Here is a 26827-nt window from a genome sequence, read left to right as displayed (position 1 = left end):
CAATGTCCTTTCAATATCATCCTGAAGCAATGTTTAATACAGGAGTCAGTAAACTCTTCTGTAAAGGGCCAAACAGTAAATGTTTTAGGCTATGTGGGCCAGGAATCCCTGTCCAACTACTCAACTCTGCCATTACGGTACAAAAGCAGCCATAGACAGTGAGTGAGTATGGCTCTGTTCCAAAAACAACTTTATGAAAACAAGTACCAAGCCAGATTTGACCCACAGACTATAGTTTGCCATCTTTGTTTTAACATGTGCACCCAAGGATTATTTAATTCTCTAGATGAATAAATGATTTTGACTTAGCTACTTACTATTACTTAAGAACCCAGACTCTGCGAAGTTACATATTAACCTGTAGATTTGTATCCAGTAGATATGCAAATGATTTCTGTCCAATAGAAAGGATAACCCAAAGGTTACCCATAGGACATTAACCAGTTTTTTCTAACTTAGCAACCTTTTTCTAATATTTTGTTTTTAGTTTTTTAAACTCAAGTTCCTCAAATACTTAGAACCACTCTTAGCATTTACTGGTTCCCTCACTACTTAATGAATTGAATTAAAATTTTGACACGTTCATTCTAAATTTGTAATTATGATGTTTAACTTTTACATATTATATGACAGGCAATAGGATTTACATTTTTTGTTTTGTTATAAATTACTCTCTGAAACATCAGTTAATTGCTATCTGAAACATTATCATTAATAACATATTTTTAAAAATTTATCGGAGACTTATATAAATGTGATAACCACTGCAGTCCCCCTAGAAACTGTTCTGTAATAGTAACCAGATAAATATTGCCTTTGAAGTCAGATAAACATAGAGTTAAGAACTGGACCCCAAATGTAAGTCAAGTACTCCAGCTATTAAAAATGCTGTTCACTGTTAAAGCTGGGTAATAGTTACACTGGGGTTCATTATACTATTCTTTCTGTTTCTGTGCATCTTTTAAGTTTTTGTAATAAAAAGCTTTTTAAAAAGAATTCTTGAAAGACCAAAAAAAACAGTAGACTTGAATAAATGGAAAGACATCAATCACATTTATAGATAAGATGACTTGACATCATAAAGATGTCAATTCTCCCCAAGAAAAATACCAATAATTTTTTTGAGAGCTATAAAAGTTGAATCTAAAGTTTCTATCAAAAGTAAAGAAGAATATCCAGCAAAACCCAGAAAAAGAACAAGTGGAGAGGGAAGTTAGCCCTATCAGGTATTAAAACATATTATGAAGTCTACATAATTAATACTGTGTGGTATTGGTACATGAATAACATAAAAACCAATGGGAAAAAATATAACAACCAGGAAGAGGTCCAAATTCACATGAAAATGTGATATATGATAAAGGTGGCACTGCAAATCAATGAGGGAAAAGTTAGGCTTTCCAAGAATGGTGTTGGGACAAGTGAATGGCCACCTGGAAAAATACTGAATCTGATCTATACTTTACACTATATACCAGAATAAAATACTAATGAACCAGAGATCTAAAGGTAGTAAAATGAAACCATAAAAATAATAAAAGAAAATGTATAATTTCCTTTATCACTTATGTAGGGAAAGCATTTCTAATTATGACCCAAAATCCAGAAGCTTTAAAGGAAAAAACCTGATAAATTCGAGTACATAAAAAGAAATTGTGTGACAAAAGAGCCCAAAAGACCATGATAATTTAAGTCAGAAGACAAGTGACAAACCAGGAGAAATATTTGCAACTTATATCTCAATGGGTTAATCTCTTGAATATAAAAAGGACATCTAAAAATTAAGAGGAAAAAGACCAAAACCACTGAGCAAAAAATATGAAGAAACAATTTACAGAAAAAGAAAAAAAAAAATCACCCTCAAGCATATGGAAAAATGCCTGTTTTCATTTACCAGAAGCTAAATTAAAACTACCATTAGATCCTTAAGTTCGACAACACACTCTTGAAAAGACTGGAGAAACAGATACTCTCATACCCTGTTAATCTCAATAGCTATAACCTTTATTGAGGAGAATTTAGCAAATATAATAAAGTCACATATGCAAAATTACCTCATGTGCCAACAGGAATCTACTCTAATAGGAATCTAAGACGCACTTTCATAAAATCAAAATAACAGAAGGTTCTATACTGCAACATTTGAAATAGCAAATGATTGGGGGAAAAGCCAAGTATCCACCAATAGAGAACTAGTTGAAAAGATCGTGATTCATCCAAACACAGTACTTACTATGCAGCCATTAAACAAACAAGAAAGAGAAAGATCTCTATGAACTGATGTGGAATGATCTCCAGGATACATTAAGTTAAAAAAGCAAGGTGCAGGACAGATTATATAGTATGCTAGTTTTTGTCTAAAAAGGGTATTAATATAGGAGAATTTTACTATTTTCACAAAAAGAAACGTTGGAAAGATAACCCAGAATGGTTTCCTATGGGGTTGGCAGGAGACAGGTATAGATGAAAGCAAGACCTCTCAGTATACATTTTTACATAATTGTGACTTTTATACCATATGAGTATTTTAAATATTCAAAAAAATGAAACAAAACGGGTTAAAAATGCCAATCCCCCATACTGAAAGCAAGAAAATAAATGAACCTAACTATATCTCAAATGGTAACATAACCACAATTTAAAAAAATATTTGAAGAAACTGTTGAACGCAGTACTAATTTTATAATCTTCCTGAACATGTTCAAAGAATAAGAAAGTCCCATAAAATCTCAAACTTCACTCTTAATTGCAATACTGATTTTTTTAAATGAATATCAACACATGGGAATTTAAATTTATATAATTCAAGCAATTTCATATTATATGCCCCTATTCTTCATATTTGCAAAATGAGATACCTGCAAAAATTACATAGGTACTATGGTTATATTTACAGATGTTTCTCCCACAATTCGTTGAAGCACCTACAGAAAAGATCAGAATACACTAAATATTGTGGAAACCTTTTCATTTAGATGTTTACATAATGATTTTTATACATTGATATTAAAGTACGGGTTTTATTTCCAATCAAAAGAAACTTGTATAACCATTAAGTTACACATAAATTACAGTGTGGCATTGAAGTCATATATATTTTAGAAATGGTACAAGTTTATTAACTGATGCTTAATTACCTATATCAGTAATTGTACTAAATATAAGCTTGTTCTCACTGGAATTTTAAATAATTGGAATCTATTTCATAAACTCATATAATAGTACCTTTTCTCAACAGACATTTAACAAGTTTATAAAAATTTTGTTATAAATTTGCTCGGAACAATAAAGACCATTCATTAAGGGTGTTTCCTGACTACTGATATTTTTAAATTCTTTGATGAAGTAGAATAAAGCAAATACATGTAAGTCAAATATATTACTGCTATAACTGAGACAGTCAATATTAAAAAATACAGAGGGTGCCAAAAAAATGTATACACATTTTAAGAAAGCAAACAAACTGTATTAGAATTGTAATACTCAATATATTCATATACCGATAACAAAAGATGAATACAAGTCACGTGTATACATTTTTTTAGCACTCCTGGTATATAAATATAAAAGAAGACAATTCTGTAATGTTAAATTACTACTGAAAATATGTGAATGAACTCAACTGATTTAAGCAAGAATCATCAATGGATGCTAAAACCATTAGCTAGAAAGTTGTGGAGGAATAGGACATGTGGAAGTTGCTAAAGTACGACCCCAAAGATTACTTGCTAAATGCAAAGAGAAAGCTCTACTTTTAGATAATGCTTCTTTTACAAATGTGAAATCCAGTGGTTTAAAGTCAGGTAAACCACCTTAACCAAGTGATCACACTTCCCAGAAAGAATGGAACATCCAACCAGTTACCATGTGCCTCCTGATTTAGCTGAAGATTTCTAGTAGAGAAAGCCTTTTCATATTTTTATCTTCAGGTGCAGTGGTTTAGTACATATGTGTGCATGTGGCTGTACATGCATGCGCGCGAAATAAGAGGCCCAGGGTTCCAGTACAGTTATACTAATTACTTCTCTATATATGACATTGGCGACACTATTTAGTCTTTCAGACATCAGCTTATTCATTTATAAAATAATAACTTCATAAAAGATTTTAAAGTCTCTTTGGAAATAAAAATTCCCTAAATTTACAGTTTTAAGAATGCTTAATTGAAAGAAAAAAAAGAAGAATGCTTAGTTGGTGTTTTATTCACCTTATGCTACTATTTGAAAAATCTGGTGTTTAGACTATTTTCTTCCTTTTTTAGTAAATGATATCTGAAAATTTAAATCCAAGTAAGCCATCTTTTTTCCCCCACTGATTTCAAAAGTTTCTTCTCTAATATGATGCCATCTTAATATAACAATCTCCACAGTTGGGAAGGCTTCCAAGCTAAAAAGGAGTTACTGAGTCACCAGATAAATTTAGTGAATGGAAAAAGAATCAATTTTTAAACATGTATTTTTAAAAACATTTCTATAATTGTTTTCCCATACTTATGGCAATAAACAGAAACTGCATATTGTATATTTAAAAAATTTAGCCTGCAGCATTATTTCCTTTTCTGTCTAATGAGAACTGCAAAGGGGTTAAAATTTTTAATTACGCTTAATATAAGTAAAAACTAAAAATACTCTTACAGAAAGACAAAAGGAGCATTTTCTATGGAAAGAACCCTGACTGAGACTCTTAGAAAGTTTAGGTATGTATCTTTTTCACAAAAAGTCCATAAAATCTACTATTTCACATCTTCGGGTCTATAAATGAGAATACTATCCTCATTGCAACACTAAGAAAATACGTAAGACAGAAAAAGTGAAAGTAGCTCGTAGAGTGATGGTCACAGCAGGGTCTCAATTAATGGCAGCTGCTATTACCTTTTAATGCCATGAATGCAAAAGAGGAAATCAATAAATTTATTATGTCACAATGGATGAGATTAACAGTGCTCTACTTGCTCTATGAGAGCAAAAAGTTGGTCAATTTCTTCTCACTCTCTCTCTCCTTTCTTACTCTTCACCCCCTCACACAAGCCCCCCCACCCCCAATAAGACTTATCCAAATAAGGAGAACAATGAAAGATTAATCTCAGGAATTCCCTGCCCTCCTCCCAGCTTCTACATATAAACTTCGGTTTGCAAAAAAAATATTGACAACTCAGCCTGTTTAGCTTGTAACATTAACAAACAGTCATAGAGTATGTATGTGGTATACATATTTTGGGGGCTAGTTTACCCTGCCAAGTCATTTGTTAGCCTAATTAGATACATTATTCTAGACCGAAGTACAGAAGTAATATTCCTGTAAGTCCATACAATCTTTGAACCCAAGGCTGTGTAAGATAAGCTCTCAAAGGGTTAAGCAAGATCAGGGGTTCTTACTTATGTTCACTAAGAGAAGATAAACAGAACTCTTTATATTCTCTTTAGTTAAAAGGAACATCTTTTTTACATATAGATTCATACTAAAAATATTACATAATTAATTTATCTATCATCTTTTACTCTAGAAACTGTTATGAATCATTCTCACTCCCTAAACTTTTAAAATGATGCTTGTAAATTGGTTTTCTTTCTGAAGCATTCTTCCCCTGAGGTTGATCCTCTAAATAATCAATGCTATTCTGATTTCATGACTTAGTGTTTTTATCCTTCCTCTGTCCCACTGAGGTTCCACGGTCCCTCTCAATAATAATAGCGAAAATGTATAAAGAACATACTAAGTGCTAGGAACTATTCCAAGTCTGTTGCATAGTTTCTCACTTAATGTCACAGTAACACCCTAAGGAAGATTCTATCACTGCCATTTTACAGCTCAGTAAACTGAGGCTCAGAGAGTTGAGGAACTTGCTCAAAGTCATAAAGCTAGTCAATGGTAAGATCCACGTACTCTGACCCCATGCTGATCCTCTGGTCCTATCACAGTGAAGAGGTGGGAGAATAGTACCGGGACCCAGGTTTACTTTCTGCCTCTTAAGACAATACTAAACGGAAATCTTGTATTCCTGTTCTACTTGCTACCTTTTTCTAACTATAACCAAAATGGCTAACGTGATTATACAGAACCAAAATATTTATTGTACAGTAGAACATTCAACTAAATCCACATACAACATTATAATACTGTATAATGGAAGATCAAAGTTACATGTAAATAAAGTCAATTCAACAAATATTTATTGAGAAACACTATGTTGTTCTAGATGCTTGGGATAAATCAATGAACAAGACAGATTAGGAATACTGCCTTCATAGAGGTTTCTAATATGGAAAACAGATAAACAAAGTAAGTATATTATGTGGTATATTGGAAAATAACAGCCCTGTAAAAAAATTTTAAATATATCAGTTGGGGGTTTGGCAGTACCAGCACCAGTGGAAGAGCAGGCAAACTGCAGTGTTAAATGGGGGTAGTCACAAGTTGCTGAGAAGTAAATCTGAGCAAAGACTTGAAGAAGATGAGGGTTTGAAGGAGGTGAATAATAGCAAGTGGGATCAAGGGGAAGAGTATTTTAGGCAGAGAAACAGTTAATAGCAAAGGTCCTAAGACCATGGTTAGAGCAGAGGAAGCAAGCAAGAAGGAAGAAGAGTAAGAGAGAAATTAGTTTATGATGCAATGGGTAGCAGATCAGATAGGGTTTTATAAGCCACTGTAAGGACTTTGGCTTTTAAGAAGTAAAATAGGGTTAGAGGGTTTTGAACAGAAAAATGATGTGATCTGACCTTAGGATGCTATGTTGAGAATGTGTCAAAAGGGGACAAAAACAGAAACAGAGAGATGAGTGCAAAAGGCTACAATAATTAAAATAAGAGCAATGATTCAGATGAGGTTAGCATAATCTAGGTGGTAAGAAGTGGTCAGATTCTAGATATGCTTTGAAAGTAAACAGAATTTCATGACAGACTGGATGTGGGGTGTGAAAATTAGAACAGCAAAATTCTTGACCTAAGCAACTAATATGAGAATATGCCCATGAACTGAGATAGTAAAGACAGAAGAGATAGAACATTTTAGGGGTGGGGGGATGAGACAATGAGATCTTTTTGGACGTGGTACATTTGAGATGTCCTGAAAGCTAAGTGTAAGAGGTATATTTAAGGAAAAGGGAGCAATCACCTAGATCAAATACTGTTGACAGGTCAAGTAAGATAAAGACTCAGACTGACCACTGGATTTAGCAATTTAGGTCATTGTAAAATTGATTTCTTTCTTGTAGTTTTGATACAAAGCAAAGCAAAAACAAAAAACAAAAAATCTTGGGGCAACTTGGACACAACAAGCTAAATGAAAGGAACACAGATTTTATCTGCTGTCCACAAGAAAGAGTATGGAGTTTGACTTTGACCATATTAACTGACAGATTTTTAAAAGCAGACACTCAGAAAACAATAAGAGTCTCTACAAGCTATCATTAAAAATGTCTAATACATGATGTAATACAGAATTGTACACCTGAAATCCATGTAACTTTACTAACAATTGTCACCCCAATAAACTTTAATTTAAAAAAAAGTCTAACACATAGTCCCAAATTACTAGATAGACAAAGAAACAGGAAAAGGTGACTCAGACATTAGAATTAGCAGTCAAGAATTTTTAAAGTAGCTATATTATAATTATGCTCAAGGATATAAAATAAAATCTGTTGAAAATAAAGAGGAAATCTCGTAAAAAACAAAAACAAAAAACACCAGAAACTATAAAAAAAGAACTAAATGGAAATTCCAGGAATAAAAAATGTGTAATCTGAAACTAAAAAAAAAAAAAAAAAATTCACTGAATAGGCTTAACAGCAGATTGGACATGAGAAAAGACAGAATCAAGTGAACTTTAGATAGGCCAACAAAAAGTATCCTACCTGAAGAAAAACACAAAAGATCTGAAAAAATAAATAAAGCCTCAGAGATCTGTGTGATAATACCAAAAGGTCTAAAACATGTATAACTGGAATTTCATAAGGAGAGAAGTGAGAGATCGGTCAGGAAAAGGGCTGAAAGAAATAATGGGCCAGATTTGCCTTAAAATTGTTAAAAATAAATAAATAAATAACAAAACAAAAGTTTAAAAATTCAAGAAGCCCAAGCAAGACAAACGGGAAGAAAACCACACCTAAGCACATCATAGTTACATATCTAAAAACCAAAAATAAAAAATAACTTTAAAGCAGTCACAGAAAAACGACTCATCATACACACAGCAGTAACACTATAAATGTATGCTGACTTCTCATCAAAAAAAATGGGAGCAGGAACTGTCGGATGATATTTTTAAAGTGCTGAAAGCAAAAAAACTCAACCCAGAATCCTATATCCAGTGAAAATATCCTACTGGAATGAAAGTGAAATAAAGAACTTTTCAGATAAAGAAGTCTAAAACTTATGTTTTCAGTAGACCTGCTGCTAAAAGAAAAGTTAAAAGAATTTTCTGCAGGTAGAAGGTAAGTGAGACAGATGGAAGCTTGGTTCTTCAGGAAGAAATGAAGAGCAATAAAAATGATAAATAGGTAAAAATAAAAAACAATTTTTTCCTCTTAATACATTTAAAATACACAACTGTTTTAAAGATCTCACTGATAGCTTAATGATAAATCAGCCTCGAAATTTGTTTCTCCTTTCTTACCTCCCCCACAATATTTATAGAGAAGTTCAGTACCTGTTTTAGTTTCAAAAAGAAATTTTCAGTAGTACTACGTTTGCTGAAGGGCCAGAATAATCTTTCATTAGGTGAGCAAACTCGGACTTTTGTTTCTAGCAGAAATCGAACAGGCTCCTGTACTTCTGTTATTACCAGATCAACAGCTGTGGTCATAAACAGCACTTTATCTAGAGAGAGGGCAAGAAGCAAATAAAAAAAAGGAAATATACTTGCTCATATGATTAATGCAAAAGTAATTACTTTTATTATAACTTTTAAGATATCTTAAGGTAATCCATTAACTATTATAAATAAGAATCTAAAATAATCAGACAAACCGCTGTTTTGAAAAAATTTTTTTCTGTATTGAGAATTCTTTTCTTGGGTAGATTCTTTGAAGTAGAATTAGTGAAAACAGTATATGAGTACACTTAAAGCTTATGAAATGTACTGTCAGGTTGTTTTACAAAACTAACATATGATTGTTTTATGTCACTCTCACCAACATTGGGAATTCCCAACTTTTAAAATCTTGGTTAACAATAGTAATTGTTTACATCCGTTATCCATTTATCTACAGTGCTATGGATAACCAAAAAAAAAGAGAAGGAGGAAAAGAAATGCTCAGTAAGTCATTAGGTTAAGCAAATAATTTTACATTTTCAGAATAGGATATTATGTAACCATTAAACAACAATCATGAAGAGTATGAGATATCTTGAAAAAGGTTGTTAATGCATAGAAAAGGTTGTTTATGCACAGAAGGTTAAGCCACACAAGAAACTTTTTATAGTGGCCCCTTTAGAGTGGGGCCCTGGGCACTGGGGTTGATTTTTACTTTTCTGTACATATCCTTTGAATTTTTAACCATATGTGCATATATTATTTCTCCACAAAAATAAATAAAATTTAGAAATCTGTAAATAAATGCATACATAAATAGAAAAGAAAGCAGGGTAGGGAAAAAATGAGAAGAGAGGGAGGAAAAAATGAGAAGAGAGGGAGGAAAAAATAAGTGGAGAAAAATGATACTTTGTTTATAGGTCAAATTTAATAAACTCAAAGAACTATTCAAATTATTTGGTTTCACCAGAATTAGGTTAACACTTCAAATTCATTAAATATGGGGTCCTAAACTCTAGGTATCTTCTTGGGATTAAAATTTCTGTCCACGATGTCAGGAATCTACACTACCTTTAGGAGTTTCTTCATTTACAACTTGAAAATGTGGGGATTTAGGGTTCCAGCTCCCAGTGATAACATAAGACTTTCCATCTGAACTTTTTCCCATAGATTCCTAAATAAAAGAGTAAAATGAACATTAATGCCAAAGTAAGGGAACAAAGAGCTAACCCCATTTTGCTGCCTTTAAAAACAGGAGTTCTGAAATTTAAGAATATGACAATCAGATATTTTAAGGAAAATAAGGTAGAATTATGTGAACGATTACAGTTAAAATTTAAAATGTGGCAATTATTTTGCAATTGTTCCTGAAAAGTTACAGTAAAATATATGCTTATAAATCATACCAACTTGTACCAACATTAGAAAAATTTACTACCTAAACCTATGCTAAATTCTTCTATCAGGTGGATAATTACTACATAAATTTTAGTTTTGAAAATATTTTCATGTAATAGGAATAATACTAATATCACCTACTTTTATAAAACTTGTGATAGTTTGCAAATAATTCTCACAACTTTCTTTTGATTCCCACATCAACCCTACATGATAAACAAGAATTATTAACTATTACATAGTCAAAAAATGAGTAAATAGCAAGTCAGAAATAAATTCCCTTATCTTTGTTTATTTCTGTATAGCTTATAAGAACACCTTCATAAATGTACTTTAACATTAGACTCAGATGAGATAAAGTAAAACAACCTTTATTGAGGAAATAGTGTATAACCTAAAAACAAAACAAAACAAATCCTTACCAAATCTAACAAGTGCATGTCACTATTTCGTACATCTTTTCCTGGGCTAAGCAGAAGACCAAAACACCTGCAAAAAAAGAACTGACATAAATTTGGAAAAAAGAACATAAAAATGATGTTTAAATTAGGTCACTTCAAAAAAATTCTTATCGATGAAAAAAAGGACACATTAAAATTATCAATAAATTGCCATTGCCAAAATAATCCTTACTTCTTCAATCTAGATAAGCAAATTCTATGCCTTTGATTATCACATAAAGTTAGCCTATCTGTGGAAGATTTATGGGAGTTAACTGAAAGTGAATGAAGTAGCTAGTACAAAATATCTTGCAAGTACATTTTTGAAGATAGTATATGATTACTCTACTAGATTGATAAAAACTAAAATTTATATTTAAGCTAAACTTAACAAAAAATGTTTACCTTTCAATGGCAAGTTCTTTATTAGTTGTTTGTTGCACATTGATGACAATCTTCTTATCGATTCCTTGGCGTAGTTTAAAACATTGTTTGTCCTTATCTTTCGGAACTGCACTGTAGAACAACATGTTTCATTAATTTTGCAAAGTATATTCTTGTGACATGGACTAGAACGATTTTTGTTATGATTTAAAAATGAGGCACAAAATAATCACAGATCTGAATCTTTTCTGTGCCTGTTTTTCAAATCCTAACAGAAATTCAAAAACTATCGTCTGCCTCTTGATGTGCAAATATCACCACTACTGTATGTAATCCACTAAACTATTTGTAAACGCTAGAAAAACCACTCCTCTGCCCTCTAAAATGTGACCTTTTTCTTTTTTGTTGCTGTGAAAATTAAATATTTGTAAAGCACCTAGCGTGGCATCCAAGCACCCATCTGCTCTCAAGAAAATGTTAGTTTTTTTCTTTCCTCTCTAGTCAGTTTTTGACAAATAAATCATTACTGCTGTATCTGTCTAAATATATAAGATACTTTATCATAGATCCTTTGCATTTCAAAACAAGGTGCCTTCAAAAACATCATAGAAATGAAGAAGATATGACCAACAGGAAGTTGTGGCCTAACACTTAAGCAGTGATAACCTAATTGTGAACCTGTGTAATACAAGCATACCTCATTTTATTGCACTTTGCTTTACTGTGCTTTGCAGATACATTTTTTTACAAATTGAAAGACTGGCAACCGTGTGTTGAGAAAGTCTATCAGTACCATTTTTCCAACAGCATTTGTTCATTTTGTGTCTCTGTGACACATTTTGGTAATTCTTGCAGTATTTCAAATTTTTTCATTATTATTATATATGTTATATTTTCATTATTATTATATATGATCTGTAATCAACAATCTTTGATGTTACCACTGTAATTGTTTTAGGACACCACAAACTGCACCCAAATAAGATGGTGAACTTAATCAACAAATGTGTGTGTTCTGACTGTTCTACCAACTGGCCGTTACCCCATCTCTCTCCCCCGCTTAGGCCTCCCTATTTCTGAGAGATAATATTAAAATTAGGCCAATTAATAACTCTACAATGGCCTCTAAGTGTTCAAGTGAAAGGAAGAGTCACACATTTCTCACTTTAAGTCAAAAGCTAGAAATGATTAAGCTGAGAAAAGCATGTCGGAAATTAAGGAAGGCTGAAAGCTAGGTTCTTGTACCAACAATTAGCCAAGTTGCAAATGCAAAGTTCCCGAAGAAAATTGAAAAGTGCTACTCCAGTGAACACACAAATGCTAAGAAAGCAAAACAGCCTTATTGCTGACATGGAGAAAGTTTAATGGCATCGATTAAAAAAAAAAAAAAAAATCAAACCAGCCAAAACATTCCCTTAAGCCAAAGCCTAATCCAGAGCAAGGCCCTAACTCTCTTCAACTCTATAAAGGATGACAGAGTGAGAAAGCTGCAGAAGAAAAGTCTGAAGCAGAGGTTGGTTCATGAGGTTTAAGGAAAGAAACTGTCTCCATAACATAAAAGTGCAAGGTGAAGCAGCAAGGGCTGATGTAGGCGCTGCAGCAAGTTATCCAGAAGATCTAGTTAAGATAATTAATGAAGGTAGCTACACGAAACAACAATTTACCATGTAGATGAAACAACTTTATAGTGGAAGAAGATAGATGCCATCTAGGACTTTCATAGCTAGAGAGGAGAAGTCAATGCCTGGCTTCAAAGTTTCAAATGACAGGTTAACTCTCTTGGTTAGGGGACTAATGTAACTGGTGACTTCAAGATGAAGCCAATGTATATTTCCAGTCCAAAAATCTTAGGGCCCTTAAGAATTATGCTAAATCTCCTCTTTCTGTACTCTATAAATAGAGCAAGGTGTGCATGATAGCACATCTGTTTACAACATGATTTACTGAATATTTTAAGCCCACTGTTGCGAACTCCTACTGAGAAAACAAAGATTTCTTTAAAAATTATTACAGCTCATTGACCATGCACCTAGTCACCCAAGAGCTTCAGTCCATGAATCAAGGAGTAATTTCAAATTCCAAGTCTTAGACTTAAGAAATACTTTTCATAAGGCTATAGCTGCCACAGTGATTCCTCTGATGTATCTGGGCAAAGTAAATGGAAAACCTTTCGGAAAGGATTCACCATTCTAGACGACATTCTAGAACATTCATGATTCCAGGGATGAGATCAAAATATCAACATTAACAGGAGTTTGGAAGTTGAGTCCAACCTTCCTGGATGAATTTGAGGGATTCAAGACTTCAGTGGAGGAAGTAACTCCAGATGGTGGAAATAGCAAGAGAACTAGAAGAGGAACCTGAAGATGTGACTGAACTGCTGCAATCTCATGATAAAATTTCAATCGATGAGGAGCTCCTTCTTATGGACGAGCAAAAAAAGTGGTTTCTTGAGATGGAATCTACCCTTGGTGAAGATGCTGTGAGACTGAAGTGACAAAAAATGATTTAGAATATTACATAAACTTAGTTGGTAAAGCAGTGACAGGGTTTAAGAGGACTGACTCCAATTTTGAAAGAAGGTCTACTGTGGGTAAAATGCTATTAAACAGCATCACATGCTGTTCGTGAAAGGAAGAGTCAATTGATGTGGCAGACTTCACTGTTGTCTTATTTTAATAAACTGCCACAGCCACCCCAACCTTCAGCAATCACTACCCTGACCAGTCAACAGCCATCAATATCAAGACAAGACCCTCCATCAGCAAAAGAATTGTGACTCGATGAAGGCTCAGATGATGGCTAGTATTTTTTAATTAAGGTATGTACATTTTTTAGAACAATGCTATGTAATTTTGACTATATTGCAGTGTGAACATAACTTTTATATGCACTGGTAAACCAAACATTCACGTGACTTGCTTTATTACTTTACTGCAGTGGTCTGGAATGGAACCTGCAGTATCTCTGAGGGATACCTATAACTATAAAAATATTACTAATGGTATAGTTTAAATCAGCCTAAGGAAAAAGTGGAAAATATTCTTAAAATGACATTTTACCAAAATAATCCCCTAGTCTCCAAACACCACTTTTTATAGCTCTGTGTTCTCAAAGGCAAGCATCTGCCTTAGGTAATCGGCCAACATGCAGCAAACCTAAACTGTACCCTATTACTATACAACTTCAAGATCATGGCAATGGAACCATTAGAAAATTGTAGAAAGGTCTGCAGAGAGCTCTGAGTACCCATTCAAACTAAAAAGTGGCTCTGAAGAAGTAAAATTAGTTTGAAGCTCATCTGTTATAATACTGAGATTAGAAAATCAAAGAATCTTAGCAAAGCAGTCTACAAATAACAAACATATACAAAGAAAAACTTTTGCGGGGCAGCCAGTTAGCTCAGTTGGTTAGAGCGCGGTGCTCTGAACAAGGATGCCGTTTCGATCCCCACATGGGCCACTGTGGGCTGCACCCTCCACGACTAGATTGAAACAACTACTTGACTTGGAGCTGATGGGTCCTGGAAAAACACACTTAAATAAAAAAAAAAATAAAAAAAAAAATCTTTGCATCACTGTGGGCTGCACCCTCCACAACTAGATTGAAACAACTACTTGACTTGGAGCTGATGGGTCCTGGAAAAACACACTTAAATAAAAAAAAAAAAATTAAAAAAAAAAAATATTTGCATACCAAACTGTTAAATTATTGTGGCTGACAGAATTTTTACCTATAAGGATATGCACAGGTTTCAATTTTCAACTGATAATAGATACACTAGTCTCCGCTCTGTGGATGCTGAAGTGCAAATAAACATACAGCTGACTTTTTTTTAATGAAGTTGATTGTTTTATTATTAAACTTGTTTTCCTGCAAGGCTGTTGCTTCACTGTATAAAAATAGCAACAGCAAAGGCAGTATATTGCAAAATTAAGAACAGTACTGGTTGTCATCTGACACGGTAACAACTAACAAAACCTTTTCTCCACTGCCAGTTATTTCCAATGGAAAGATCATTAAGTATTTTGACCCAAATCCAGACACACATGTAAGCAAGTTACAATATTATATAAGGCTTAAGATAATGTTTTCCTTGAATGACATTAATTTTTATAACTACATTTTACTACAAATAATTTTAGGAATTCTGAATATTGTAACTGTAGCTTAACCTAAAAATCATAGGGTGTTGTGAAAAAGATGCATATAGTGTTTATCTGCAATCATTAGAAAGTTAAGGAGTGTTTTCTTCCAGTAGCACTGTTGTAGTGTCTTTTTCCATTGGTATTGCTAAAAAGTTGGTATTTTAAATCTTCTATCAGTCACTAATTTAAGACAACTATGCTAGATTAAGCTGGTTCGTACTACTTTATTCAGGGGCGTTCCATTCTCACTCCTCAATAGGTTTTATGTACTTCTCATGTTTCTTCATTCGCTCATTAGTTCATCCAGTTCTGAAGGGTTACTCAGTGTCATCTTGAGCAGCCAGCCATCTTCATACCAAGGTCTGTTGACAAGTCCTGGATTTTCTGCAAGAGCTTCATTCATTTCAGTTACTCTCCTGATAGAGGAACATACAGTTGACTCTTGACCAACATGGGGGTTAGGGGTGTCAAACACTTGCCCCCCCACCCCCGCCATGAAAATCCTCATATAACTTAAACTGGCCCTCTGCATATGTGGATTCCCAACTGTGGATCAAAATTACTGTTTTCGGTTCACAGTTGGTTGAATCCACAGATGGGAAACCCAGGGATACAGAGGGCCAACTATGTTTATTGAAAATAATCTGCGTATAAGTGGACCCTCACAGTTCAAACCTGTGTTGTTCCAGGGTCAACTGTAATCTCATCTCTCAGCAGTATTTAAAACAACAATGGAAATAAAATTGTCTCTGGTGTTTTGCTTCTGAGGGCAAGGAAAAGCCACCATCACAGGAAGCAGAGTACAGAGTATAAGCAGTGAAGTTCAGGTCACTGATGTCAGGGGGTCTAGATTATATCTCTGGTCTTGTCATTATATAATTGAATGGATTCAATCAAGTTATTTTATATTTAATTCCTATTGTATAAATTAAGAAACTGAGGTCCAGGCTTAACTTCCCTGGATTTCTTTACTTATAAAACAAGGATAATATCAAATACTCAGCCTACCTAATGGGTTACTTGGTCTATTAAATAAGACAAAAAAGAAGGGCTTTGGATGGTATAAATGAAAATGCGCCATCTTCCTAAGGGCTAAATTGAAAGGCAGGTTTCTAATTTTAATAATGTAAGAATTACACTTTTTGAGAAATAAAAAGAAGAGCACTAATTCTTGCCACAGCACTTTGCCTATATTCATGTTATTGCAAAACCGTATGGTAGAATTACTGGATAAAAGGAACTGCGTTTGACAAGTTCAAATCTGACAAAGGCAGGAATACTCTTCACTGATTTCATCACTATTTTAGGTTACACAACACTACTTTCTACTATAAACTACAAATTCAGTAAAACCATGCAACAAAAAGAGAGCAAAGCCTTAACAAACATGAGAAGCAAATCTGACCATCCAGGAATTTTATGTGTAGCATCTCCTTGATATAAGTAAGGGTGACTAGAACAGGGATGTTTAATTGCGATCATTCTACCCCGAATATGCATGATTTCAGAAGGAAGAGAAGTTATAGTCATTCTTCTCTTCTGATCTCTCTTAGAAATCTTTCCTGTTCATAATTGGAATTTACAAACTGGATCTACACAAATATCTTCAATAAATGAAAAAAGTATAGCCAAATACCTGTTTATTTTCTTTGAAAGGAAAAAAAATTATTACAAAGTGTATAGGGCCAGAACGCATACCACAGAAAGCACACCACAGGATTGCTGAGAATAGAAATATGGCTAAAGAGAAAGCACAGAGCGCAAGCCTCACACTTCAGTGCACAAATCAAAGTTGAAGCTGTACTGTGCACTAAATTGGCCACCAGATGGCATGACAATTCCAAAGTCTCTGAAAGGGGACCAAGTATTCCAAATGACCCAGTCACTGTGCTTTTTAATTTCAAAGCAAAATACTAGAAATCGTTAATATTTTGCTGTAATTTCACTTTACTCATTTTAAGAAGCAGTCATAGAAGAAAGAGACTTCTATATGCAACTGCCAATTACAATCCGAAGAAGCACCCATTTTGTGATACGAACTATAGGGGAAAAAAATCCAATGACTTTGCAAACATATCTTATTTTAAAGTTAGAAAGCATCTTAGAGTCTAGTCACCTCATTTTATAAGGAAACTACTACCCAATACATGTAAAGGAACTTGGAAAAGGTCGCACTGTTAATAGTAGCAATAATTAAGCTAAACCCAACTTTTAATTTCTATTCCAGGGTTCTTTTCACTACTCAAAAAAGTATCATTTTACTTAAAAACCCAAACCACTGATTTCTGACCTTATAGGCAAGGTTAGACTTCAGACACAGACCTCATTTCTCCCCTTCCAATGTGTTCAAATAAACTTTAGTGGCAAAACTTGATTTTAACACCCTTAATATCTTTAGAGTATTAAAACCAACCAAACCAACCCAAAACAAAACAAACCCCTTGGCAAAACAAATACAGCTTTATAAATCCAGCTGACTTAGCTCCCGTTATATTTTGTATCAGCTGTCAAACAATTATTTTGAATCTAAAAGAATGTAATAATGTGACATTTTCCCAAGATTTTTTAAAATTCTTCAAATGTGGCCTCTGCAAATTTACCTATTTCTTTTCCTTTATCACTTACATTTTAAAAAAAAAGTCTACCTATAAAAGGAATCACTTTATAGTATGAAAGTTATATAATCTGACCTAGAGTTTCCCTTGAACCACAGATAATATAGCATGTTAACATAATCTCAACAAAAATGAAATAAGATGCCCTACCTAAAATAACCTTTACCATCATCTTCTTTTATTTCTAAAGACACAGAGAAGGTAAAGATGTCACTGTCAGGAGTCTGGGGTGCAGCAGTGGCTGAAAGTGGGGTCTGCTTGGCAGAACGGCGGAAGGCAGTGGCAAAACTGTAAAGTATCCGGCTTACCTACAACCAGACATGGTAGGAGACAGGCTGTTATCACAAGAAATGAAATACTTTTATTAAGGCTGAAGGTTACCTGCTTTGTCAAGGGGAGTAATCCTTTTTCCCCACTGATTTCTTAATTATCTAATTTGTTAGGCCTATAAAGCAAGCAACACTAAAAGGAATTTTAAAAAAGAAATGGCTGTGTACACTGGAAATCCAATAGAAAAATGATTTCCTGAGTATATTTATTACAATAAAAATGATTCCAAAAGCTTAGCTCTAAAAAAACAGTTTGGTAGTGTGTCACTGTTGGAACCAAGATGCCTATCGAACCCAATCAAGAAGCAGCCACCTGATACTCTTAGCAACAAGGGTTTGGTTAACCAAACTTTTGTTTATTCAAATTGCAGCCCATCAGAATGGTATATGTAAAAGCACTAGCAGATAATTTCATTTTGCGTAGAAGGACCATAATAAATACTATAATCATTTCAACACAGCAAGGGTACAGGTTAAATTTCACTTGCAGACAGTATTCTCTTAAGGACTTACGGCTTCTTGTATTTCACACCGGAAGACGTGTATCCTGAAGAGTTCTGCATTGTAATGACTTTCAGTGAAAGCAAAACAGTCGCTCTCAGGAGTTCCGTCATGCCCTCTGACACAGAAAAGGATTTTGTAGATCGGATAGTTTGCTATTTCAGTGTTTGTCTGAGGATCTAAGAGTCTGTACAGAAAAAAAGATATAAAGAGATGAGAGGAATTATGGACTATTTTCACTACATCCATATTGTGATTCAAGACTCATCTTTCTAGCAAGAAGTTCATATAAAACTTTCTTGTTATGCTAATCATATTAACCTTAAGTCTTGATAATTAAGTCATATATGGATTCCTGAAGTTACTGATTACATAATACCATGGTGCTAAAAATTACACAGTTCCATGTTTTAAGGAGGCAATCAGTAAGGCATAAATTCTATCATTTAAGTACACATTTCTTATATAGTCTAACTAAATTAAGACTAGATCAATAGGTAAATTAGCTACCAAATAAATCACTAACATGACTTATCTCCTAAAAAATGACCTAAACTGCTTTATTATTTAAAAAAATACAAAAGTGATGTGTTTATCAGAGTGAAACGTTATTTTGATGCATGGAAAATAAGTAGAGACTGTACTGCATATTAACAACTAAAGAATAAAAAAGGATGCCATTCATTGAAAATCAAAGGGATGTCATTTGTTCAAAACTTTTTTTTTTTCCCAAAACTTTCTTCATTCAACAAATATTTATGTGATACTTATAATATTCCAAGCTCTGTTCTGGGCACTGAAGACAGGACTAAAAAGAAACTATGCAATTTCTTTTTTGCAACTGTGCAACACGAAATGGGTGGGAGCATTGATGGGGAAAGCACAGGAGGCCCTGTGCATAATGGAAATACCTAACCCAGGTTCAAAGGCACTTTGATAAAAACTCTGAAAACATGAGGCAAGAGAAAATGGTTTTCTCATGACTTTATAGAATTAAACTATATTAGAACAACGTACAAATTGAATTGGGGTAATGACTACTGACTAAGAAGCATACAGAAATGATTGCTAAATAAATTTTATTAAACGTTTCACATTAATAAATACAATTAAAATTAGGATTTATGAGTCTTTGTAAAACAGTTCTTTATTTTTTTTAATTTTTAAAAAAATAGTTCTTTAAATACTCAAAGAGAAAAAGTACATATGCAGATGACTGGAATATTAAATAATTAACTTACTACTATCCACATACAGCTACAACTCTACTATGAAAATCCAAAAGCCTTCCAAAGGTAGAGAAACATGCATTCTCATACACTGCTGATAAAAGTATAAACTGGACCAATATTTCTAAATGGCTGTTTGGCAATGTACCACAAGCAATAAACATGTGCAAATCTTTGACCCAGTAAGTCTACTTCTAGGAATTTATAGTTCTATTTCTAAAGAAATTGAAAAAAAAAAAAAAATTTAGGTCAAAAATGCCTATGAGATTTATAAGCATAGGTAAAACACTTATGTGCCCATATAATAAAAGCTTTATATTAGCTATTATTAGTACTTTTCTCATAAAAAAAAACTAAAATGTCTAACAAGAGATTGGTGATTTCTGAATAACCCATCATGTACCACCATAAATTAAAATTATTAATCATATTTATTGATAGGCAAAGAGCTTCACAACATAAAACTAAGTGAAGAAAGCATGTTATAAGATGGTATAATTCCATTGTTATTAAAAATGTTGATTATAAGAGTTGTATAATTATACCTACACGTATATATAGGTATATACACACATACACAAACTCATACAAATACACAAAGAGGATCTTAATAAACCAGGATGTTAACTGTATTTATCGATGAAAGAGTAAAATTAAGAGTATTTTCTTGAATTTTCACTTGTTTATGTTCTGATTTGTCTGAAATAAGCATGTCCTTTTTGAAATAATGAAAAAAAGTTATTTTACTTTACCTTCATCTGATTATTTAGAATTCTGTATTTAGCTAGTTAATATAGACATCTGACTAGCTATCTTTAATTGTTGTTATTGTTCTACTTATTATAAATAATAACCATTTCAAGAGACTTTTTTGGGTCTCAGTTTCCTCATCTTAAAAATTAAGGGACTGTACTAGAATATTTAATATTTACCAACAGGTTTTTGTAATTTCCAAAATCAGCATGAAACTCCATATTGAACTAATGTGTCGAGCTATTTGTACTGGGGAACATGGAAAATATAAATTGTTAGGCAGATTCTCAGGTCAACATATTTCCATTATCCCAAAACATTTAAATTTCTAATATGCTACACAGAGTTGGGATAGGGAAGAGTGTAAAAAACTTGTTTTAATAAGTGACTACTTTTCATAAGGGTCACAATCCTTGGAAGACATGACGACATAAGTGCCAAAAGAATTAAACATTACATGAATAAAAAAAATTGTCTTTTGTTCACTATTGCTTCTTTCTAAAACCATAGGTCAGAAATCTGATCAAATATTACAAATATTTCAAGAAGCTGGTTTTACCTCACAGTGCCTTCGGATACATTCGGCACTGACAGGGTTACATCTAGCGAAATCTGACACTGGCTTCTTAAGATGGACATCATCCTTAAGGCTTCCACTTCACTCCTGGGAGCATTCACTGAGGCACAGCCTAAATAAGTTAGTTTGCTGAAAACTACACTGTCCTCATCAGCCACTGGTGTGAAAGGACTTGACCCTTCAGAATCTGAAAGAAATAAGGAGATGGTTATCTTAACTTTATTTAATATTTTGCTGACATGAAAACCAAGTAAAAATCTACAACTTATATTTAGGTTCTAAAATTAAGCACTAATGAGATAATATGCCATTGCCCCAGAAGAAATGCCCATTAAAGTGAGAAATCTCACCAGAATTGTTATCAACACCAAAATTTTCCGGTAGTGGCTCTAGTGTCAATCCCAAATCTAAAAGGTAGACTGAGATTCACATCGGATTTACTTTTCTGTTTCTTCCAATTTGTTTTGACTTTATAAAATACCTTTAGTATTTCACCATTCTGAAAAATCCTATGTGTCTTCTTTCTGATCTGCACTGCTATAATTATTTCTCTCATTCATCATCTTAGCCACTTTATTATGTTCTCTCAATCCCCTTGCTTTCCCTTTCCAAATAAACATCCACAGTTTTAACACCCTACTTTTCCCAATGAGCCTTTATAATTACCCTTTTCCTCCTTCCCTGCTATGCCTTTCAGTTCTCCTTTCCAACTTGGCAACTATTCCCACAGAGCTACAATATAGGCTGGGAATAAACATCTCTTCACCACGCATTATTCTTCCATTTGTCCAACACTGGACTCAAATTCCTTCTTTCCTGCAAAAATCTTTCAACATTCTGAAATAAAGATTCCCTCAATGTCATTTAACAACTGTTTCTCTTTCTCTGGTATAAATGACACATACTTAAAGTGAAATCAGAAAGGTACTTATACTTACTCCTTTCACATCCCCCTAAATCTAGAAGCTTAGAGATTCTAGAGAACACAGATAATGGTTTTTGCTTGCTCTGAATCAAACCTAGTGCAGGGTAGACACTCAAATATCAAAAACAATAACCTTTAGTTACACAAGCAATGCAGCAACCCTAACCTCCTTGTCCGGGTTTCACTGGCAGGCTCATCTCTGGCTTCTGGAGCCCTGCTAATGGCACAGGGTTAATGGTGGACGAAGCTGAGAGCTGATCAGGAAGAGGCCCATCTCCTTCGCCATCCAGTTGCGACCTGTCCACAAGCTCCTTGTCCCCCGGCTGCTCGTCCACTGGAGGATCCATCAGTACATCTGCCAGCTCTCTTTGCAGCTGCTGCTCACTTCCATTCCCTATAATCTAAGGGTCACAAACACACGCAATCAGCAAAGTGAGAATGAGAGGCCAGTGCTGATTAAAGTGGGTCCGCATTCTAGAGAAAATCAGCAGCAGTTCTTTTGATACAAAGATAATCTTCTGAATATTTTTAAAAAATAGAATAAATCAAGATCTGCAATAAATAAGAGCTGCAGCTGCTCTCTTAATTCATAGTTTTTCATGAAAAAGTGTACAGTGAATTGGAGAATAATACCCAGAAATATATTTGCTAGTCTGTCAATATCATTAAGTCTTCTACAGTGTCCTAAACTAACAACAATTAAAATATTCACAACTTTACTGTCTGGTGAGAAATAACACTGTTAAGAGAAATATCTTTAACAGTTTTTCTTATCTTTAAGAAAAATGTGTTTGCTTCCAGAAGTTATCAATAGAAGCAAACTTACCAGGTAATAAATTTTCACATGGACTTTACTACCCCTGCTATAAGTCAGTGTCTTGTATTTCTGAGGAAGACTTCTCTGACACAAACAGTTCCTTAAAGTTCTGAGATACTTGAATAAAGTTGGGGAGATGCATGTATAAAATCTTTCTGAGGAACAAAGCACTTCGTTTCAGTGATGACAAGTATTTTTCTGGAGTCATGATGGTTTATTACTAGTTGCTCAACAAAGAAGCAAACAAGTGCAAAAATCAAGTGGAGACTGCCCAATGCTGAGGAAAAACCACAAGTGACAAAACCCAGTATTGTCATTAAATGCTTATTCAAAAACCACTAGAAAATTTAAAAGAATTTATTTAAGGAAAGTCATGATGAAAAAAAGGGGGACTGATTTGGAAGCTTTCTGAAAACTAAAATCAGACAAAAAGTAAAATGGGTGGGGCTATGAGATTATTGAAGAGAATGTCCCAGTAGAATCAACACAGAAGCTGGGAAGCACAATTCCAATAATAGATACTTCTGGACTACCAAGGAACCAGTTCAAGCATCTTTTATAACTCTATAAACTTCAAGTCCCTTTGGCTGCAAATTATGATTGAGAAACAGTCTTAAGTCATTTTTGCTGACATTTTCCCAAGGAAATTCTAACATGCCAGCCACTCTTGCCTTGGAATTAAGGGCCAGACAGATGTTCAGCCTCTTGGTTTCAATGACATGTCTGTTTCTGTGAACTTCATTTTATGTTTACAGCTACTACTAACGGAACTACAAGTGGGTCAGTTAAGTAATTTTAACTCTTTCTTAGGTCTGATCTTACACATCCACAAATGCAATTAAATTTATGCTAACAGAAGTTCTGCTTTCAAAAGTTTTTAAAAGCACCTAAAGAACAAACTAGTTCCAATTAACCTCTGATTCTTTCAGAATTGGAGATGAAATACTGTATCACCTGCAGTAAACAAAACATAGCCTAATTGAACCCATACTGTTTTCCAAGGGGAAGGAAAAATAAGGATAGTTGCAGCTTCCTGAAAACGGATGGAGGAAAGATTATTAGACTCCATGTTTAAGCAATTAGTGATTATAACTGGGAAGGTTATCATTAAAAGAGCAAACTAAATTGAAGAGAAGACAATTTTACATGCCATGAAATACGGTTTTGTTTTTTGCTTTATAGGGTATACGATAAGTAAACTCAAGTTTTCTGTTGGATTGGCTGCCTACATTGTAATATACTCACCAATCATGAAAATATACCTCACCCTGAAACAAAACATGTTTATGTGTCTCTTGTGTTTATACATGTTTATCTTGCATTCTTCTCTCGTTTATAAAGCCTATAAACATAAGAACTGCCTCCTATTTCCTTAACTCTTCCTTTTTAAAGGCTAGGAAAAAGTAATATACACGCACAAAAAAGTTGATTTTTAAAAGCTGCTTAAAAATAAGCAACCTAACATACCTTGGATAATTAGGTCCAATCCAGTACTCAATAATTATCATATTAGATCATTTGTGAACCTTTAATTTCAAAATTACTATCTGTAATATTATAATACACATACTTAAATCAATTGGGGTTTTTTTTTTTGTATGTTTGTTTGTTTTTTAAAGACAGTCAATCTTCTGTAGACCTACCTGGGAAACATTCAGCAATGCCGTTAGAGGTTTCAAACGTTGGCATGCATCAGAATCACGTGGAGAACTTGGTAAAACACAAACTATTGAGCCCTAACTGAATTCCAAGTCAGTAAGTCTGGGGTGGGCCCAATAACTCACATTTTTAAAAAGTTTCCAGGAAATGGTGATGCTGCCAGTCTAGGGACCACATCCTAAGAACCAACCTTAGATTAATGACTATACAACACAATTACCAACATTACACGGGACCACGTTAAAATTCAAACACTTGCTCCTCCTTCTGTCCCCTCACCTCCCACCCTGACCATGAAATCAGTCTCAGCGGTAGAGCCAGAGCATACGCATTTTTAAGAAACTCCACAGGTGATTTACAAAATAGGTGGCAGGCCAGATGAAGCCAGCAGGCTGTAGTGTGTTGATGCCTGGTATAGAACAGCAGCAACTGCTTGTGTCTAGACTTCCTGTTATAACAGGAAAATGCACTATTAGAGCTTTCTGTTCCTTGCTGCCAACAGCACTCCTAACAGATGTCACAGTCATCTCAAAAATAAATGTAACTGCAGGACAAATATTCAAGACACTGTGGTATTAGTGAAAGGGCAACATACAGATCAATGTAACAAAACAGAATCCAGAAATAGACCCACACGTATATAGCCAACTGGTTTCAACAAAGTTGTCAAGGTAATTCAATGGAGAAAGATAATACAACAAACGGTGCTGAAGCAATTAACTTGACATTCATACATAGTCATAAACAAAAACATGAATCTCAACCAATACTTCACATCATATACAAAAATTAACACAAAATGGATTACAAATCTAACTGTACATCCTAAAACTGTAAAACTTACAGGTAAGGTTTCCAGGCGGGAATTCCCGCCTGTTCTCAGGAATCTTTCCCCGCTTTCCTGTTCCCGAATCCCGAGAAACATTGGTCGGGAAATCAGGAAAATCGGCTCTTTGAACCCAGTAATACCCACAATGGAAAACAAACGTACTACTCACAATGTATCTCTTAGACATTTTTCCTATTTATTGCTAGGGTTTCCAGGCGGGAATTCCCACATGTTCTCGGGAATTTTTTTTAGCTTTTCCGCTCCCAAATCCCAAGAAAAGTTGGTCGGAAAATAGGGAAAATCGGTTCCTTGAACCCAGGTGGTTGGTAGTATCAGCCGTCACTTTGTGGGAATGATTCACCGTGGAGAACAGAAAACAGTTTATATCTCAGGATTCGGGAATGGAAAAGCAAAAATAATTTCTGAGAACGGGCGGGAATTCCAACCTGGAAACCCTACTTACAGGAGAAAATCTTTGTGATAATTGGGACACAAAGATTTTTTAGGACAAAGAAGTATGCATGAAAGAAAAAAATTGGTAAAATGGACTTCATCAAAATTAGAAACTTCTGCTCAAAAGACACTGGTAAGAGAATGGTAAGACAAGCCACACAATTAGAGAAAAATTTGCAAACCATTTATATGATGAAGGATTTATATCCGGAATATACGAGTAAAAACTCTCATAACTCAATACGAAAACAAGCAACCCAGTTAAAACAAAATGGGCATTTCACCAAAGAAGGTACACAGATGGCACACACAAGAGACTCCTTTCATTAGTCATCAGGGAAACTGAAACCACGATAGTATGCCATTATACATCTATAAGGATGGCTAAAATTACAAACAAAACAATCCTGATAATACATGGGCTGCCAATGATTGGAGCAACTGAAAAAGTCATATATTGCCAATGGGAATGCAAAATGGTACAGTCACTTTTGCCGTTTTTTGTAAATTTTATGAAGTCAAGTATACATTTACCATATGACTCATTCCAAGGTATTTACCCAGGAAAAATAAAAACATGTCTACACAAAGACCTGTTTGCAAATGTTTATAGCAGCATTATTCATAACCGCCAAAGACTGAATACAAAGTAAATATTCATTGACTGCTGAATGGATAAACAAACTGCCATATATTTATACAATGAAATACGACTCAGCAATAAAAAAGAATGAATTACTAATACACACAATAACAAGGACGAATCTTAAAAGCATTATTATAAGTAAACAAACCCAGACACTAAAGAAGGCTACATACGTACTATTAATTCCATTTATATGGCATTCTGGAAAAGACAAAAGTGTAAGAACAGAAATCAGATTATTTGTTGCCAAGGGCTGGGAAGGGACGAAGAAGAATGACAAAAAAGAAGCACAAAGGGACTTGTTGGAGTGATGAGAATATTCTCTATCTTGATTGTGGTGGTGGCAGTTATGTAAGAGTTTACAATCATTAAA

General features: G+C 34.0%; 1 protein-coding gene across 5 annotated transcripts in view; it reads right to left on the bottom strand.

The window, feature by feature from the left end:
* The window catches only part of RABGAP1 (RAB GTPase activating protein 1), a 146695-nt gene that overhangs the window by 81352 nt on the left and 38516 nt on the right, over positions 1-26827 (bottom strand). For all 5 annotated transcript variants that reach the window (XM_019728505.2, XM_019728506.2, XM_019728507.2 and 2 more), the window contains 8 exons: positions 22217-22451; positions 21108-21312; positions 18579-18753; positions 17887-18044; positions 10995-11105; positions 10572-10638; positions 9823-9925; positions 8647-8816 (listed from right to left, as the gene is read on the bottom strand). In XM_019728505.2, the coding sequence (XP_019584064.1) occupies positions 8647-8816; positions 9823-9925; positions 10572-10638; positions 10995-11105; positions 17887-18044; positions 18579-18753; positions 21108-21312; positions 22217-22451 (1224 nt within the window). The remainder of the gene's footprint in view (positions 1-8646; positions 8817-9822; positions 9926-10571; positions 10639-10994; positions 11106-17886; positions 18045-18578; positions 18754-21107; positions 21313-22216; positions 22452-26827) is intronic.

Source organism: Rhinolophus sinicus, linkage group LG04, assembly GCF_036562045.2.
Source record: "Rhinolophus sinicus isolate RSC01 linkage group LG04, ASM3656204v1, whole genome shotgun sequence".
NCBI lineage: Eukaryota > Metazoa > Chordata > Mammalia > Chiroptera > Rhinolophidae > Rhinolophus > Rhinolophus sinicus.
This window is presented reverse-complemented; position numbering and strand designations above follow the sequence as displayed.